The 18,722-nt window shown below is 38.0% G+C and overlaps 2 protein-coding genes and 1 pseudogene across 3 annotated transcripts; all 3 read left to right on the forward strand.

The window, feature by feature from the left end:
• Window positions 1-2,167: 2,167 nt before the first annotated feature.
• Window positions 2,168-3,695, forward strand: LOC106092540 (juvenile hormone acid O-methyltransferase-like; annotated as a pseudogene).
• Window positions 3,654-8,733, forward strand: LOC131993985 (juvenile hormone acid O-methyltransferase-like). 2 transcript variants are annotated; one of them, XM_059366084.1, is made up of 4 exons: window positions 3,654-3,725; window positions 7,616-8,010; window positions 8,071-8,357; window positions 8,429-8,733. In XM_059366084.1, the coding sequence occupies exons 2-4, from the start codon at window positions 7,637-7,639 to the stop codon at window positions 8,623-8,625; spliced, it is 858 nt and encodes a 285-aa protein (XP_059222067.1). In that variant the 5' UTR covers window positions 3,654-3,725; window positions 7,616-7,636; the 3' UTR covers window positions 8,626-8,733. The 2 variants fall into 2 exon arrangements, with proteins under 2 accessions (XP_059222067.1, XP_013114873.2); XM_013259419.2 differs by lacking the exon at window positions 3,654-3,725 and adding an exon at window positions 7,121-7,183.
• A 6,517-nt stretch (window positions 8,734-15,250) lies between these two features.
• On the forward strand, window positions 15,251-17,490 carry LOC106092534 (juvenile hormone acid O-methyltransferase-like). The gene is made up of 3 exons (XM_013259412.2): window positions 15,251-15,624; window positions 15,701-15,984; window positions 17,282-17,490. Exons 1-3 carry the CDS (start codon window positions 15,251-15,253, stop codon window positions 17,488-17,490), a joined length of 867 nt encoding a protein of 288 aa, XP_013114866.2.
• Window positions 17,491-18,722: the final 1,232 nt, after the last annotated feature.

The raw sequence follows: 18,722 nt of genomic DNA on the forward strand, positions 1-18,722 counted from the left end.
TAGCATTATTTAAGTGAAAACGATTTTATTTTCAATTAAACTTTTGATTAAAGATTTCTTTGGGATTTATCTTTCTGTGTAGTCTTCCAAATACTGCACTGACTTTTCCGGACTTATAGTTTACACCCTAGTCTGTACCGCAAGTAATAATCACAACATCTCATTACACGAACACGTCTGCAGAAGTCCCTCAAATCAGTTCAGATAAAGCTTCCATATAGCATTATTGTACAATTTACACTTATAGGGCTGTTGTAGGGCATTATACAGTCCGCACAGCCAGACTTTTGCTAAACCATCATTATTTTACTAACACCATTTGTGTCTTATCTTGTGGGTTCTTTGAAAGTTCTAACATAACATTCCATAGGTCATGAATTGTCAACGTTGGTTGGGTAAGTATTGTTTATCTGTTGTAAAAGTTTCATACATAATAACTTCCCTCTTTGAGAAAAAAATTACGTAAGTAATAATTGTAACGTTTAGATAAGAGTTTAGTTATACTAGATTGGCATTAAGGCTTCTACTTTGATCTATTTTAATTTCGTATTCCAGATACAATGTAATAAAATAATAAAAATACACAACAGCTTTTATGAGAAGAAACATAGTAAAAACTATTTAAAATTCCAAGGCTAAGCGAAACAAGTAAAACCGTGCTATGTTCGGCCGGGCCGAATCTTGGGTACCCACCACCATGGATTCTGCTAAAAATGCGATCTAAGTGAGTTTGTATTTGAATTATTTTGGTCTCAAGAAGTAATTTCGGGATATCGATACTTGAATGGGCCTATATCACCATATTGACACTGAAGTTATAAGTCATAAGATAGGTATTTGGGCCACATTACAGCCGTATCCGGTGAAAATGTAGGTTTCTAAGGGCTGAAAAGAGGCAAAGAGGTATAGATGTTCGAAATCATATCTCAAGTCTAAGTTTCAATTTTCTACTAATTCGAATAAAAATTGAAACTTGTAGAGATTCAAGAAGTCAAATCTGGGGATCGTTTCATATGGGGGCTATATCAGTTTATAGACCGACTAAGCTCGCACTTGGCATGCATTTTGAAGGTCGTAACACAAGACTTTTTTTTTAAATTTCAGCCAAATCGGATGGAAATTGAGGCTTATAAGGATTCAAGAAGTCAAATCTGGGGATCGAGTTATACATGGGGGCCATATCTATTTATATACCGATTCATAAAGGGTGATTTTTTTGAGGTTAGGATTTTCATGCATTAGTATTTGACAGATCACGTGGGATTTCAGACATGGTGTCAAAGAGAAAGATGCTCAGTATGCTTTGACATTTCATCATGAATAGACTTACTAACGAGCAACGCTTGCAAATCATTGAATTTTATTACCAAAATCAGTGTTCGGTTCGAAATGTGTTCATTCACCGTTCAGCGATGAGGCTCATTTCTGGTTGAATGGCTACGAAAAGAAGCAAAATTGCCGCATTTGGAGTGAAGAGCAACCAGAAGCCGTTCAAGAACTGCCCATGCATCCCGAAAAATGCACTGTTTGGTGTGGTTTGTACGCTGGTGGAATCATTGGACCGTATTTTTTCAAAGATGCTGTTGGACGCAACGTTACGGTGAATGAACACATTTCGAACCGAACACTGATTTTGGTAATAAAATTCAATGATTTGCAAGCGTTGCTCGTTAGTAAGTCTATTCATGATGAAATGTCAAAGCATACTGAGCATCTTTCTCTTTGACACCATGTCTGAAATCCCACGTGATCTGTCAAATACTAATGCATGAAAATCCTAACCTCAAAAAAATCACCCTTTATCATACTTAGCATGGATGCTGGAAGTCATAACACAGGTCTTTGTTCCAAATTTTAGCCAAATCGGAAGAAAATTGGGTTTAAGAAGTTAAAGAAGAATCTGTGCAAAATTTTAAGCGGTTAGTTGTTTCGCTTTCGACCGCTATCGAGATTTCGACAGACGGGCGTGCGGAAGGATGGACATAGCTAGATAGACTCAGAATGTCGAGGACGATCCTGTATATACATATTTTATGGGGTCAAAAATCAATATTTCGAGGTGTTACAAACGGAATGACTAGATGAGTATACCCCATCCTATGGTGGCCGGTATAAAAAGTAGAAATAGGTATAAAAACAGATCATTTGAGTATAGTTTAATGTAAACGAGTCATTTAGGTCGTTCATACCTGATGAAAGTACATCTACCATACATTGTGTATAGAAGTGGCACTGTTAATGTAAGTAAAAATCAGCAAAACATACCTTGTTATGCAGAAAACTCTTACAATAGATGTGGAAGTGTGATCTAAAAGGAAAGGACTTCCCATCACCAATCTAAACTGTAAACATACAGAAATTTTGGAGAAAATCACAAAAACATAGTTGTCTAATATTTACCATCTGGTACAATATGTTAATAAAATCTAATTATTGTCCGATTGTAAATCGAATAAAAAATGCTCTCTAAATAGTCGAATCTAAAGATTCTTATTCTTCGAATTGTTGGGCAAAATTGAAACAAAAAATCACCTTTTATTAGTTGACAAATAAGTCCATATCCTGATCAAAGGACTAAAATAACTCACTGCCAGAATTTTCGTCGAAGAGAAGAAGACAGAGAACTAAATTTGACGCAAACCCAATTTCTTTTTTTCTTTTAAAGTTCTTTTCACCTTTAGCCAGAATGGAAATGCCCGATTTATACCACAAATCTCATCATGAAGTGAAACGAGATTCGGGACTCTACCTCCAAGCATACTACTCAAAAATGAAGTGGCACATTGATGGGGGAGAGAATTTTTGTGAGATCGGCGCTGGTCAACTACGTTTTTCCAAGTATACCTGCAAATTATGGAAAAATAGTTTTTACCGATATTTCTAAGGATATGTTAGATTTTTTCAAATCAAATTATAAACTACCTAGCAAGTGTGAGTTCAAAATTATGGATATTGCTGCCAAACAAGGAGTACCCGCTGAATTGGAGGGTTTATTTGATCATGTCATCTCCATGCTGGTTATGCATTGGATACCGGACAACAGGTTTGTCATATATATTAAACAGCAAAATAATATTGCAATAACGAGACTTTCGACATTCTAGAACGGCCTTAAAAAATATGTTTAATCTTTTGCGACCTCAAGGTGGTGACTGTTTTATGACATTCTTTTCATTTAACAACATCTTTGCAGCAAATTATCATATGGCCAAAGTTGATCAAAAATGGTCGCCCTTCATCAAGAATGAAGAATGTTTTGTATCATCGTTCCATTTCTCCCAGGACCCACAGGCGGAGTTTACTGAAATGATGATGGAAGCGGGGTACAGCCATATAAGTGTCAGCGTAAAGCCTGTAGCTTACCACTGTGGTGACAGAAATAAATTCAAGGGTGAGACAAGTGTACAAATTTTTGTTTATTTCAAAAAAAGTCTAATATCGCTATTTCTCATACTCCTAACAGAGAACATAATGCCAGTATGTGGTATATTGAGTTATATACCCAAAGCAATGCAGTCTGAATTCATGGATGATTATATTGACGTCATGGCTAAACTAGGCGCCCAATATCGGGGCCTTAACGAAACGGATTGTGAAAATATGATGATAGCAGATCTAATTGTGGCCTCTGGCAACAAATTGGATACAAAATGCAATTGATTTTCAAAACATATAAATTTACCATTATGTGTAAATGGGTTGTGTATGAACATTCTGAAAGTTAGGTAGGTAATTTATGACAAAATATATACTAGGTAATAATAAGTAAAAAGGCGTTAAGTTCGGCCGGGCCGAATTTTGGATACCCACCACCTCGGGTATATATGTAAACCACCTTTCATCAAAATTCGGTGAAAATTTCATACCTTGATACTCATATACCTCATACCGATCTGAACTATATACGACACGGATGTCGAAAAGCCGAACATAAGTCACTGTGTCAAATTTCAGTGAAATCGGATTATAAATGCGCCTTTTATGGGGCCAAGACTTTAAATCGAGATATCGGTCTACATGGCAGCTATATCCAAATCTGGACCGATTTGGGCCAAGTTTCATAAACATGTCGAAGAGCCTAACACTAAGCACTGCCCCAAATTTCGGCGAAATCGGACAATAAATGCCTCTTTTATGGGCCCTAAACCGTAAATCCAGAGATCGGTCTATATGGCAGCTATATTCAAATCTGGACCGATCTGGGCAAAATTGAAGAAGGACGTCGAAGAGCCTAACCAAACTCACTGTCTAAAATTTCAGGGACATCGGACAATAAATGCGTCTTTTATGGCCCCAAAACCTAAAACCTAGATATCGGTCTATATGGCAGCTATATCCAAATCTGGACCGATCTGTGCGATATTGCAGAAGTATGTCAAGGGGCTTAACTTAACTCACTGTTCCAAATTTCGGGGACATCGGGCAATAAATGAGCATTTTATGGGCCCAAAACCATAAATCAAGAAATGGGTCTATATGGCAGCTATATCCAAATTTGAACCGATCTGGACCAAATTGAAGAAATATGTCAAAGGGCCTAACACATCTCACTGTCCCAAATTTCAGCAAAATCGGATAATGAATGTGGCTGTTATGGGCCTTACACCATAAATCGGAGGATCGATCTATATGGCAGCTATATCCAAATCTGGACCGATCTGAGCCAAATTAACGAAGGATGTTGATGGGCCTTACACAATTCACTGCCCCGAATTTCATCAAAATCGGATAATAAATGTGGCTTTTGTGGGCCTAAGACCCTAAACCTGAGGATCGGTCTATATGGCAGCTATATCCAAATCTGAACCGATCGGGACCAAATTAAAGAAACATGTCAAAGGGCCTAAGACAACTCACTGTCCTAAATTTCAGCGAAATCAGACCATAAATGTGGCTTTTATGGGCCCAAAACCATAAATCAAGAAATCGGTCTATATGGCAGCTATATCCAAATTTGAACCGATCTGGACCAAATTGAAGAAATATGTCAAAGGGCCTAACACATCTCACTGTCCCAAATTTCATCAAAATCGGATAATAAATGTGGCTTTTATGGGCCTAAGACCCTAAACCTGAGGATCGGTCTATATGGCAGCTATATCCAAATCTGAACCGATCGGGACCAAATTAAAGAAACATGTCAAAGGGCCTAAGACAACTCACTGTCCTAAATTTCAGCGAAATCAGACCATAAATGTGGCTTTTATTGGCCTTAGACCCTAAATCGGAGGATCGGTCTATATGGCAGCAATATCCAAATCTGGACCGATCTGAGCCAAATTGACAAAGGATGTCAAAGGGCCTAACACAACTCACTGTCCCAAATTTCAACAAAATCGGATAATAAATGTGGCTTTTATGGGCCTAAGACCCTAAATCGGCGGATCGGTCTATATGGGGGCTATATCAAGATATAGTCCGATATAGCCCATCTTCGAACTTAACCTGCTTATGGACAAAAAAAGAATTCGTGCAAAATTTCAGCTCAATATCTCTATTTTTAAAGACTGTAGCGTGATTTCAATAGACAGACGGACGGACATGGCTAGATCGTCTTAGATTTTTACGCTGATCAAGAATATATATACTTTATAGGGTCGGAAATGGATATTTCGATGTGTTGCAAACGGAATGACAAAATGAATATACCCCCATCCTTCGGTGGTGGGTATAAAAAATTCTAAGGGGGTTTCCGTTTTAATTGCGGCAATGGAATATTTCCACCTGAAATGCAACTACTATCTTAATCTAGAATCCATAAAAGAAAACTCTAGAAGATCAGCTGATAAATGCGGTTGCAGTGTCTTTGGAAGCGAAAATTAGGCGATATAAACATATGCATCGGATCAATATCTAAACCTGAACCATTTATTCCAGTTTCAATAGGCCTCGTCTGTAGCTTTAACAAGTAAAAACGAGCTAAGTTCGGCCGGGTCGAATATTGGGAACCCACCACCATGGTTTCTGTTAAAATATGGGATCTACATGTTGATCAAGAACTCAAGTCAGGAGATCGGTTTATATGGGAGCTATATCATATTCTTGACCAATTAGGACCGTACTTGGCACAGTTATTGAAAGTCATAGCAGAACACTATAAGCACAATTTCAACCAAATCGGACAAAAATTGCGGCTTGCAAGGGATCGAGAACTCAAATCTGTAGATCGGTTTATATGGGAGCTATATCATATTCTTGACCGATTTGGACCGTACTTGGCACAGTTGTTGAAAATCATAGCAGAACACTATAAGGACAATTTCAGCCAAACCGGCCAGAAATTGCGGCTTCTAAGGGCTCAAGAAGTCAAATCGGGAGATCGGTTTACATGGGAGCTATATCATGTTCGTGACCGATTTGGACCGTACTTGGCACAGTTATTGAAAGTCATAAAAAAAACACTACGTGCAAAATTTAAGCCAAATCGGATAAAAATTGTGGCTTCTAAGGGCTCAAAAAGTCAAAACGCGCGATAGGTTTATATGGGAGCTATGTCAGGTTATACACCGATTTTGAGCGTACTCGGCACAGTTATTGAAAGTCATAACAAAACACTTCATGCAAAATTTCAGCCAAATCGGACAAAAATTGTGGCTTCCAAGGGTTAAAGAAGTCAAATAGGGAGATCGGTTTATATGGGAGCTGTATCAGGTTAAAGACCAATTTAAACCGTACTAAGCACAATTGTTGGAAGTGATACCAAAGCACTACGTGCAAAATATCGGTTTATATGGCAGCTATATCAAAACATGGAACGAGTTGGCCCATTTACAAACCCAACCGACCCACACTAATAAATAGTATTTGTGCAAAATTTCAACCGGCTAGCTTTACTCCTTCGAAAGTTAGCGTGCTTTCGACAGACAGATGGACGGACGGACATTGCTAGATCGACCTAAAATGACATGACGATCAAGAATATGTATACTTTATGGGGTCTCAGACGCATATTTCGAGGTGTTACAAACAGAATGTCGAAATTAGTTTACCCCCTTCCTATGGTGGAGGGTATAAAAATATGGTAAAAACTACAATAATTAAAATTCCAGGGCTAAACTAATGTAGAAATTAGTATAAAAACAGATCATTTGAATATAGTTTTATGTAAACGAGTCATTTAGGTCGTTCATACTTGATACAATCACCTCTACGATACATTGTGTATTGAAGTGACACTGTTAATGTAAGTAAAAATCAACAGGAGACAACTATTTTATACAGAAACATCTTAAAATATATGTGGAGATGTGATCTTAAAAGAAATGGTTTCTTATCACCAATCTAAACTGAAATCATACAGCATTCTTAGAGAAAATCGCAAAAACATTGTTGTCTAATACTTCTTATCGTCACAATATGTCATTAAAACCAAATTAGTGACTGATTGTATATCGAATAAAAAATCTTCTCGAAATAGTCGAATCTCAAGATTCTTATATTAGACTTCAAATTGTTGGGCAAAATTGAAACAAAAAATCACATTTTTTTTGGGTTGACAAATAAGTCCATATCCTGATCAACGGACTAAAATAACTCACTGCCAGAATCTTCGTCGAGGAGAAGAAGACAAAGAACTAATTTTAACGCAAAACCAATTTCTGTTTTTCTTTTACAGTTCTTTTCACCTTTAGTCAGAATGGAAATGCCCGATTTATACCACAAATCTCATCATGAAGTGAAACGAGATTCGGGACTCTACCTCCAAGCATACTACTCAAAAATGAAGTGGCACATTGATGGGGGAGAGAATTTTTGTGAGATCGGCGCTGGTCCTGGTGATGTTTCATTCAACTACGTTTTTCCAAGTATACCTGCAAATTATGGAAAAATAGTTTTTAGCGATATTTCTAAGGATATGTTAGATTTTTTCAAATCAAATTATAAACTACCTAGCAAGTGTGAGTTCAAAGTTATGGATATTGCTGCCAAACAAGGAGTACCCACCGAATTGGAGGGTTTATTTGATCATGTCATCTCTATGCTGGTTATGCATTGGGTATCGGATACCAGGTATGTCAATATATTTTAAACAGCAAAAATAATGCACTAACGAGACCTTCAACATTCCAGGATGGCCTTAAAAAATATGTTAAGTCTCTTGCGACCTCAAGGTGGTGACTGTTTTATGACATTCTTTTCATTTAACAACATCTTTGCAGCCAATTATCATATGGCCAAAGTTGATCAAAAATGGTCGCCCTTCATCAAGAATGAAGAATGTTTTGTATCATCGTTCCATTTCTCCCAGGACCCACAGGCGGAGTTTACTGAAATGATGATGGAGGCGGGGTATAGCCATATAAGTGTTAGCGTAAAGCCTGTAGCTTACCATTATGGAGACCGATATCAATTTATAGGTGAGATAAGTTACAAATTTGGATTTATTTCAAAAAAAGTCTTATATCGTTATTTGTCATACTCTCAACAGAGAACATAAGGCCAGTATGTGGTATATTGAGTTATATACCCAAATCAATGCAGTCTGAATTTATGGAGGATTATATTGACGTCATGGCTAAACTGGGCGCCCAACATCGGGGTCTTAAGGAAACGGATTGTGAAAATATGATGATAGCTGATCTAATCGTGGCCTCTGGCAACAAATTGGGTACAATAAGCAATTGATTTTCAAAACATATCGTTTTACCATATTTTAAGGAAAAGACTTTGTTATCCACATGTTCTACAGTTGAACATCTTGAAAGTTAGGTAGGTAATTTATGACAAAATATATACTAGGGTATAAAAAATACAAAGGGGGTTTTCGTTTTTATTAAGGCAGTGGTAATTTTCCCAGCTGAAATGAAGCTACTTTGCAATAAAATTATCTAAAGCGATATCTACATCTAAATCTAGACTCCATAAAGGAATACTTTATGCAAGAAGATCAATAATTTGAGAAGATTACCTGACAAATGCGATTGCAAATTTAGGCGATACAAATATACGCGATCAATATCTTAATCTGAACAATTTATTCCAGTTTCAATAGGCCTTGTCTCTAGCCTTTGAAAAGTAGTCTGTTAAAATTTTGAACCTAATGGGATGTAAATAGGGATCTGTGTTTTGATTACAAATTAACATGGACAGACAGACAGATGATGATGTAGGATATAAAAATACGGCCATATATATATGAAGCATATATAGCGGACACCATTGTACGTATAGTGGACACTCGATGAGTTGTTCCAGTATAACAGCACGGTCCAGCACTACACTAGGTGATGTAAAGGATAGATGAATTCTTCGATGCTTAAATATATATGTATAACAAGCAAAAAGAAGTAAAGTTCGGCCGGACCGAACTTTAGGTACCCACTCCCTCGGATATATATGTAAACCACCTTTCGTCAAAATCCGGTGAAAAATGCATACTTTATGCCCCATTGCAGCTATATCAAAATGTGTTCCGATTTGGATCAAATACTAATAAGTAAACACTAATAAGCCATTGTTCAATTGTGTATAACAAAATTTTGGTCTTTTTAGTAGCTATATCTAAAAATAAACCGATCTGAACCATATACAACATGGACGTCGAAAAGCTTAACATAAGTCATTGTGTCAAATTTTAGTGAAATAAGATTATAATGCGCCTTTAAATCGAGATATCGGTCTATATGGCAGCAATATTCAAATGTGGACCGACTTGGGGCAAGTTGCAGAAAAATGTCGAAAAGCCTAACACAACTCACTGTCCCAACTTTCGGCGACATAGGATAATAAATGCGCCTTTTATGGACCCTAAGCCTTAAATCGAGAGATCGGGCCCAAAACCTTAAATCGAGAAATAGGTCTATATGGCTGCTATATTTAAATCTAAACCGATCTGGGCCAAATTGAAGAAAGATGTCGAGGGGCTTAACCTAACTCACTGTCCCAAATTTCGACGACATCGGACAATAAATGCGCCATTAATTCGAGAGATCGGTCTATATGGCAGCTATATTCAAATCTGGACCGACCTGAGCCAAATTGAAAAAGGATGTTGAAGGGCCTAAAACAACTTACTGTACCAAATTTGGGCGACATCGGAAAATAAATGCGCCATTTATGGGCGCAAGACCTTAAATCGAGAGATCGGTCTATATGGCAGTTATATCCAAATCTAGACCGATATGGACCAAATTGCAGAAAGATTTCGAGTAACACAAATCACTGTCCCAATTTTCAGATAAATGGGATAATAAATGTGGCTTTTATGGGCCTTAGACCCTTAATCGGCCAATCGGTCTATATGGGGGCTGAAGATATAGTCCGATATAGCCCATCTTCGAACTTAACCAGCCTATGGATTTCAACGGACTGACGGACATGGCTAGATCGTCTTAGAATTTTACGCTGATCAAGAATATGTATACTTTATAGTGTCGGAAATGGATATTTCGATGTGTTGCAAACGGAATGACTACATGAATATACCCCCTATACTACGGTGTTGGGTATAAAAACGAACAAACATAAATCCATCTTTATGTATTGGCTGCCCAAAAAGTAATTGAGGATTTTTCATATAGTCGGCGTTGACAAATTTTTTCACAGCTTGTGACTCTGTAATTGCATTCTTTCTTCTGTCAGTTATCAGCTGTAGCTTGCTTTAGAAAAAAAGTGTAAAAAAAGTATATTTGATTAGAGTTCATTCTAAGTTTCATTAAAAATGCATTTACTTTCTTTTAAAAAATCCGCAACTACTTTTTGGGCAACCCAATATATATACATAGATTTAAGAAGGCCACCGTAGCCTAGAGGTTAGCATGTCCGCTTATGACGCTGAACGCCTGGATTCGAATCCTGGCGAGAACATCATAAAAAATTGGCCATGCTAACGTCATTTGTGAGGTAATGTACCATTTGGTATGGTAGCCATGTAAAATCTTCTCCACCAAAAAGGTATCGCACTGCGGCACGCTGTTCGGACTCGGCTATAAAAAGAAGTCCCCTAATCATTGAGCATAAAACTTGAATCGAACAGCACTCATTGATATGTGAGAAGTTTGTCCCTGTTCTTAAATGGAATGTTCATGGGCAAATTTGAATTTGTGCACAGATTTAAGATACGAAAGAATATCCGAAAATCGATCTATATGGGAGCTATATCCATATCTGAACAGATACGACATGTATCAATTTTAAAGTGGATAGTTTCATTCAAATGCTATTGTGAAATGAGACATGGCCAAGTCAATACTTGCAGAGTAGCAGATCATTATGTCCAGGTGGTACAAACAGAATAACGAAATTAACGCACACTTCAAACTATGATGGTGAAAAACAAAACAATGTGAGTTAAGGTTGGTTGTAACCAATCAACAACCTCTGTGAATATAGTATCTCTCTTCTCTTCGCAAATTTTGGAGAACACTATACATTTTAGTACTGTTAGGGTGTCATACACAATGTATAGATTAAAATTAGTTTGTTTGTCAAAAACCAATTGTATCAACAATTCTATTGCAAATATATCAAAGCTGTCCTCTTTCCATGTCCAATTCATATACAATTTCTTAGAATTTCTTTCTTAAAATTGTTGGTGAATAATAACAGGTTTAATATAAGACAATGATCTGCCCTCGAATAAACGAAGAAGTTTAGCAAGATAAAAAATTAATGTTAATGAAAAAGTTTGCTGAAATAAATCCTCAGTATATATTGGATTCGAAAGCCGACACAACGTAATTTTTATATTCTGGGGAATAAGTGTGTGATGTGGGCGAGACCATTATAACTTCATATCAAGTGCCCTTTAATACAATAATCACAGAATCTCAAAGAACATAAATTGCTAAGTTGAAATTGTACATAATTTTCTTTGCTCAAGTGGCAAAATAGATGTCTACAAGAATAAGAGTATTCAAAAAACAAGTAAGAGTGTGCAAAATTCGGCCGGGCCGAATCTTATATACCCTCCACCATGGATCGCATTTGTCGAATTCTATGCGCGGTATCTCTTTTTAGGCTAATAGAGAATATTGAATAAGAACTGTTATGCTATTGGAGTTATATCTAGTTAAAGTCCGTATCGGACCATAAATGAATGCTGAACATTGTAGAAGTCACTGTGTATTATTTCAGTTCATTCGGATAAGAATTGCGCCTTGTAGGGGCTCAAGAATCGAAATCGGGAGATCGGTTTATATGGGAGCTGTATCAAGCTATTGATCGATTCAGACCATATTAAACACGAATGTTGCTGGTAATGAGAGAAGCTGTTGTACAAAATTTCTTCCAAATCGGATGAGAATTGTGCCCTTTAGAGGCTCAAGAAGTCAACATCCCAGATCGGTTTATATGACAGTTATACCAGGTTATGTACTAATTTGCGCCATACTTAGCACAGTTATTGGAAGTCATAACAAAATACCTCATGCAAAATCGGATGAGAATTGCGCGCTCTATTGTCTCAAGAATCGGTCGGTTTATATGACAGCTATACCAGATTATGAACCGATTTGAACCATACTGAACACAATTGTTGGTAGTGATACCAAAACACTATGTGCAAAATTTCATTCCAATCGGACGAGAATTGCGCCCTCTAGAGGCTCAAGAAGTCAAGACCCAAGATCGGTTTATATGGCAGCTATATCAGGTTATAGATCGATTTGAACCATACTTGGTACAATTGTTGGATATCAAAACAAAACACTTCGTGCAAAATTTCATTCCAATCGGATAAGAATTGCGCCCTCTACAGGCTCAAGAAGTCGACACCCTAGATCGGTTTATATGGCAGCTATATGAAAACATGGACCGATATGGTCCATTTACAATACCAACCGACCTACACTAATAACAAGTATTTGTGCAAAATTTCAAGCGGCTAGCTTTACTCCTTCGAATATTAGCGTGCTTTTGACAGACAGACGGACGGACATGGCTAGATCGACATAAAATGTCACGACGATCAAGAATATGTATATTTAAGGGGTCTCAGAGGAATATTTCGAGTAGTTATAAACAGAATGACGAAATTGGTATACCCCCATCCTATGGTGGAGTATACCCCCTGCCGAACTTTGGATACCCACCACCAAGGACTTAATAATCATCTTATTTTATTATAACTCCACGACTATATACATAGTTATATCTAAATAGGGGCTGGTCTCGATCATATTTTATTCAGGTGACGAGAACTCATATACAAGTAACAGTTTCAGCGAAATCAGGCAATAAATCTGCTATTATGGGATAAATACCCCAAAAGTTGTCTGCTGCCAGCGGCACAGTGTTGGATTGATGGAAGCGTAGTATTGTCATCTGGAAGATCATGTTATACGGATGGATCAAAGTTTCAGCGAAATCAGGCAATAAATCCGCTTTTATGGGATAAATACCCTAAATTTGACTGCTGTCAGCAGAACAGTGTTGGATTGATGGAAGCCTAGTATTGCCATCTGGAAGATCATGTTATACAGATGGGTCAAAGCTGGAGGACAGAGTGGGCCTGGGGGTTCACATTGAGAACCCAGGGACAGAGATCTGTTTTAGACTGCCTGACCATAATACGGTCCTGCAGGCCGAGATCCGGGCGATCACGGAATACGTGATGTGGTGTGGTGTTAACGCGAGGACGTCGAGTATGAACATCTTAGCGGACAGTAAACAGGCCATAAGGGCAACAACAAGGAGGCCACCGTAGCACATAGGTAAGCATGTCCGCCAATGCCTGGATTCGAATACTGGCGAGACCATCAGAAAAAATTTTCAGCGATGTTTTTCCCCTCCTAATGCTGGCAACATTTGTGAGGTACTATGCCATGTAAAACTTCTCTCCAAAGAGGGGTCGCACTGCGCCTCGCCGTTCGGACTCATTGAGTTTAAAACTTGAATCGGACTGCACTCATTGATACGTGAGAAGTTCGCCACTGTTCCTTTGTGGAATGCTCATGGGCAAAAATTTGTATTTTAGTATTTGTAAGGGCAATAACAACGAGGACGGTAAGATCACGAACAGAGTTGAGGATGGCAAAATCCACATCGTTAGGGTGCCGGGCCATAGCGAAGTAACTGGGATTGAGAAAGCAGACGATTTGGCAGTGTGGGCCAGAGAGCTGCCGTCAATAAACTTAGTTAACCCGAAGCCTTTCAGGTCGATGCAGTCCGAGTTAAGGGCGTGGGCCAAACTCCTATAGGGAGACCCAGATCGTGAGAAGTCGAGGCTATTACTGAATGGAAGTAAGAAAAAGGTCAGTGTAGCTCTCGGTATCATAACGGGACACATAGGACTACGAGCTCACTTATGTTAAATCAGTGCGGAAGGGATAGCATGTGTAGGGCATGCGGGGAAGATTATGAGACGTTGAAGCATTTCCTTTGTCATTGCCCGGCTTTCGCGGTTAACAGATACCGGCACTTAGGTGGGGACACAATACCAGACATAAACCAACTTAGGGGCGTAGCATTTCTTGACATTGAAGGTGTTTTCAATAATGTATAAACGTCGTCAATCATGAAGAAGTTGGAGTTTCTAGGCATCCACTCTAACGTAAGAAAGTGTATTAATAACTTACTTACTAAAAGATGCATTACGGCAGGCCTGGATCTGTGGATCTAAAAAAATGGGTCAGCAGAGGAACACCTCAAGAAGGTGTACTGTCTCCTCTACCTTGGAATATAGCCATTAACAATATATTATTATCTCTGGAAGAAAAAGGCATAAAAGTGATCACGTATGCTGATGACGTGGTAATTGTGGTTAGGGGAAAGTTTCCCAGCACTCTTCAGGAAGCTCTACGTGCAACAGCAATGTGGGCTACCGAAAGTGGTCTGGGTATAAATCCGTCAAAGACAGAAGTAATTCTTTTCAGCAGGAGATAGAAGTTGCCTACAGTGGAACCTGTCTCCTTGGGTGGAGAGAATGTTCAAGAGCATTTTACGGGTCTTAGAGCCCCCTTAGAAAACAGACGGACGGACAGTCGGACAGACACGCGGACATCGTTAAATGTGAATGACTAAATGAACGTACCCCCTATCCAAGGGTGGTGGGTATAATAATTTAACTTTATACCCACCACTAAAATAATCATGAAGAACTATCAACCAAACTATCAATTCATTATACCCTACACCACCGCTGTGGTACAGGGTATTATAACTTTATGCATGTGTTTGCAACGCTAAGAAGGAGAAAAGCTAAACCCATTGATAAGTATACCGATCGGCTTAGAATCTCTTCCTGAACCTCATTAGCCTCATTATCGGAAACTACAGTCTTCTAGATCTTCAATTGTGTGTTTAAAAAATAATGAATACGCCCGATAATTATCACAAATCACACAATACCCTCAAACAGGATGTTGGAGAACTCTTCAAGATCTTTTCAAAGGAGCTGAAATGGCAAAGCGAAGGTGAAGATACATTTTGTGATGTCGGCACTGGACCAGGTGACTTCTTCAACGATTATATATATCCCACGATTAGTAAGAAGTGTAATAAAATAGTACTCAGCGATATCTCAAAAGAAATGTTGGAGTATTGTCAAAATAATATGCAACACTCGGAGAAGATTGAATACAAAAGATTTGATATCGCTGCAGTTAATGGCATACCTATCGACTTGGAAGGCCAATTTGATCATTTAACTTCAATGCTTGTCCTGCATTGGGTTTCCGATTATAGGTGAGATATTTGGTAAGCGCATTTTTATAATAGAATAATTGAATGCCCTTTTCTGTTTTTTTTTTTTTTATTTTAGAGTGGCTTTGCGAAATACCTTAAGTTTACTGCGACCACAAGGTGGTGATTGTATTGTTATTTTCTTCTCATGCAATAGTTTCTGTAAAGCCTGCAACAAACTCAGCAACAGCTCAAAGTGGTCCTCCTTCACTCAGGGCAGAGGTCTGTTTATACTGCCATTTGAGGATTCCAATGATTCTAAAAAAGATTTTCGAAATATGATGTTAGACGAAGGATTTCGTAACATTAATGTTGATAAGAAGACTATTTTGTATGACTATGGCAGTGCATCGATAATGAGAGGTAAAAATTTGCTAATGTGTTAAATTCGGCCCGGCCGAATCTTATATACCCTTCACCATGTATCGCATTTGTCGAGTTCTTTTCCCGTTGTCTCTTTTAATGCAAACAAAGGAAAGGAAAGGATAAAAGAAAAGAATTGCTATGCTATTGGAGCTATATCAAGTTATGGTCCGATACGGTCCATAATGAAATGAATGTTGGAGACCACAGTTGAAGTCATTGCGTAAAATTTTAGCCAGATCGAATAAGGCTTCGCACTTTAGGGGCTCAAAAAGTACAATAGGGAGATCGTTTTATAGGGCAGCTGTATTAGGTTATAGGCCGATTCAGACCATATTTGACACGTATGTTGAAGGTCATGGGAGAAGCCGTTGTACAAAATTTCACCCAAATCAGATGATAATTGCGCCCTATAGAGGCTCAAGAAGTCAAGATCCCAGATCGGAAAGTCATAACGAAACACATCGTTCAGCGAAATCGGATAGGATTTCGCCCTCTCAGATAGGATTTAATCCTCCACCATGGCGAGATTGGTTCAGATCGTAGCATATTTCGATATAGCTGCTATACATTTAGAATCGTGAATTTTTCAGCAGATTTTAACGTACTGTTGTTTAAATACACACGAAATGTTGGGTATCCAAAGTTAGGCCCGCCCGAATTTTATGCCTTTTTATACCCACCACTATTGGATGGGGGATCTGCGAACCCATAAACTGTATATATTCTGCATCGTCTCGGCATTCTGAGTCGATCTAGCCATGTCCGTACGTCCGTCTGTCGAAATCACGATAGCGATCGAACGCGTATAGCTAGTCTCATGAAATTTTGCACAGATACTTCTTATTAGTGTAGGTCGTTGGGTATTGCGAATGGGCCATATCGCTTAAGATTTCGGTATAGCTCCCATATAAACCGATCTCCAGATTTGACTTCTTGGGCCCCTGGAAGCCACAATTTTTTTTCGATTTGGCTAAAAGTTTGCACATTGTGTTCTGTTATGACTTCCAATAAATGTGTACGGTCCGCACCAGTCTTTAACCTGTTAAAGCTCCCATATAAACCCGTCTCTCGATTATCCCTGTTCGGTTCGTAGAAGCTTAAATTTTTTCTAATTTGACAGGAGTTTGGTATGTAAAATAACATTACGCCCTTCAACAAAAGTTTCTTTTTGCATACATTTTTACCAGAATCCATGGTGATGGGTTTCCAAGATTCGGCCCGGCCGAACTTAGCACGCTTTAACTGCTTACTTGTTAACATATAATTTTTTTTTTAATTAAATACATTTTTACAGAGGGCTTGTTATCCGTGTGTCGTCCTCTTGAATTTATACCCAAGGCAAGGCGCGAAGAATTCCTAGATGACTTGTTACCTCTAATGGCGGAAATTGCAGCTAATAGATTGGACATCAATACGGAAAAAGCAAAAAGTCTCATATCTGTTGATTTGATTGTGGCATATGGGCAAAGGCTGTATATTGAGAATGAAGACGATTTTTCTTAAAGACCATTGAATACGAACCCCGCGGTTATAATATATAGTTTTAAAAAATTACACAATTTTTAAAATTAAAATAAATAACAAATAAATAATATAACTGGGTCTTATTTTTAGAAAAATAACTACTTTTGTATCTACGGAAGAAGTGTAATTGTCACAGAAAGAAAGTCTGTCATTACACAAAAATACATGAATTGGGAAAAAGTACAGCTAATAGTCAGGGTTGTTGAGCGTGGTAAATGTTGTAATTGTATCATAGATGCGTTTTCGCAATTGATACGATTCAAATACATTATATCAGCGCACGGCCCTTGAAGCCATCACACCTAATATGGTTAAAAAGTCTTCTAACCAAAGACGAAACTCGTCCCATAGTGGTTGGTGTGTGTTGCTATCTATGGCTTTCCTTTTCCATTTTCAATCTCCGATCATTGGCTCGTCTCGAAAGAGAAACAAAAAAAAATTGTAAAATTTACTGTTTTTCGCCTTAACAGGCAAAAAACTTGAAAAATAAAAAAAAATTTTTTTTTGTGGCAGGTATCGCCTCCTAATGCTGGCGATGATTGTGAGGTACTTTGTCATGTAAAAACATCTCTTCAAAGTGGTGTCGCTCTGCGACACTCCGTTCGAACTCGTAAAAAGGAGAAGGAAATACTAATCAAGACATTCAGTTTGTGCCGCCTCGAAATATTGATCTTTGACATTATAAGGTATTTATATTCTTGATCTTCTTAATGTTATAAGTCGATCTAGCCATATCCGTCCGTCCGTCTGTGGAAATCACGAACTCGTAGAGCAGCCGCTCGAAATTTTGCAAATTGCCCATATTGGTTCATATTTGGATTTAGCTCCCACATAAACCGATCTCCTAATTTGGCATCCCGAACCTCAGAAACTGTTATCCGATTTGACTTATACTTTGCTCGTAGTGTTTTCTTACGACTTCCAACAATCGTCTGAAATTTTGCCTTATATGATAGATGTTTGGTATGCAGAAATTTTTAGCAGAACCCATGGTGGTGGGTTCTCAAGATTCGACAAGACCGAACTTATTACATCTTTAATTGTCATTAATCATGTAGAAAATACCGGTATTTTGAAATCGTCCACATTACTCTCATAATATATTTGTATATCTACCACCGTGTTGCTTATTTCGAACATATTAAAATAATTTTTTCTTTTGTTAGTGACCACTGTTGTTCCATAATCTCTTACGTAATTTTTGCGGTTTG

This window comes from Stomoxys calcitrans, chromosome 3 (genome assembly GCF_963082655.1).
Source record: "Stomoxys calcitrans chromosome 3, idStoCalc2.1, whole genome shotgun sequence".
In the NCBI taxonomy this organism is placed as follows: domain Eukaryota; kingdom Metazoa; phylum Arthropoda; class Insecta; order Diptera; family Muscidae; genus Stomoxys; species Stomoxys calcitrans.

Bases quoted from the DNA above. Each gene is read 5' to 3' on its own strand.
- LOC131993985 (XM_059366084.1), top strand. From the start codon at position 7,637: ATGGAAATGCCCGATTTATACCACAAATCTCATCATGAAGTGAAACGA. The intron at 8,011-8,070 runs GTATGTCAATAT...TCAACATTCCAG, and splicing joins CATTGGGTATCGGATACCAG to GATGGCCTTAAAAAATATGT. The intron at 8,358-8,428 runs GTGAGATAAGTT...TACTCTCAACAG, and splicing joins AGACCGATATCAATTTATAG to AGAACATAAGGCCAGTATGT.
- LOC106092534 (XM_013259412.2), top strand. From the start codon at position 15,251: ATGAATACGCCCGATAATTATCACAAATCACACAATACCCTCAAACAG. The intron at 15,625-15,700 runs GTGAGATATTTG...TTTTTATTTTAG, and splicing joins CATTGGGTTTCCGATTATAG to AGTGGCTTTGCGAAATACCT. The intron at 15,985-17,281 runs GTAAAAATTTGC...ACATTTTTACAG, and splicing joins CAGTGCATCGATAATGAGAG to AGGGCTTGTTATCCGTGTGT.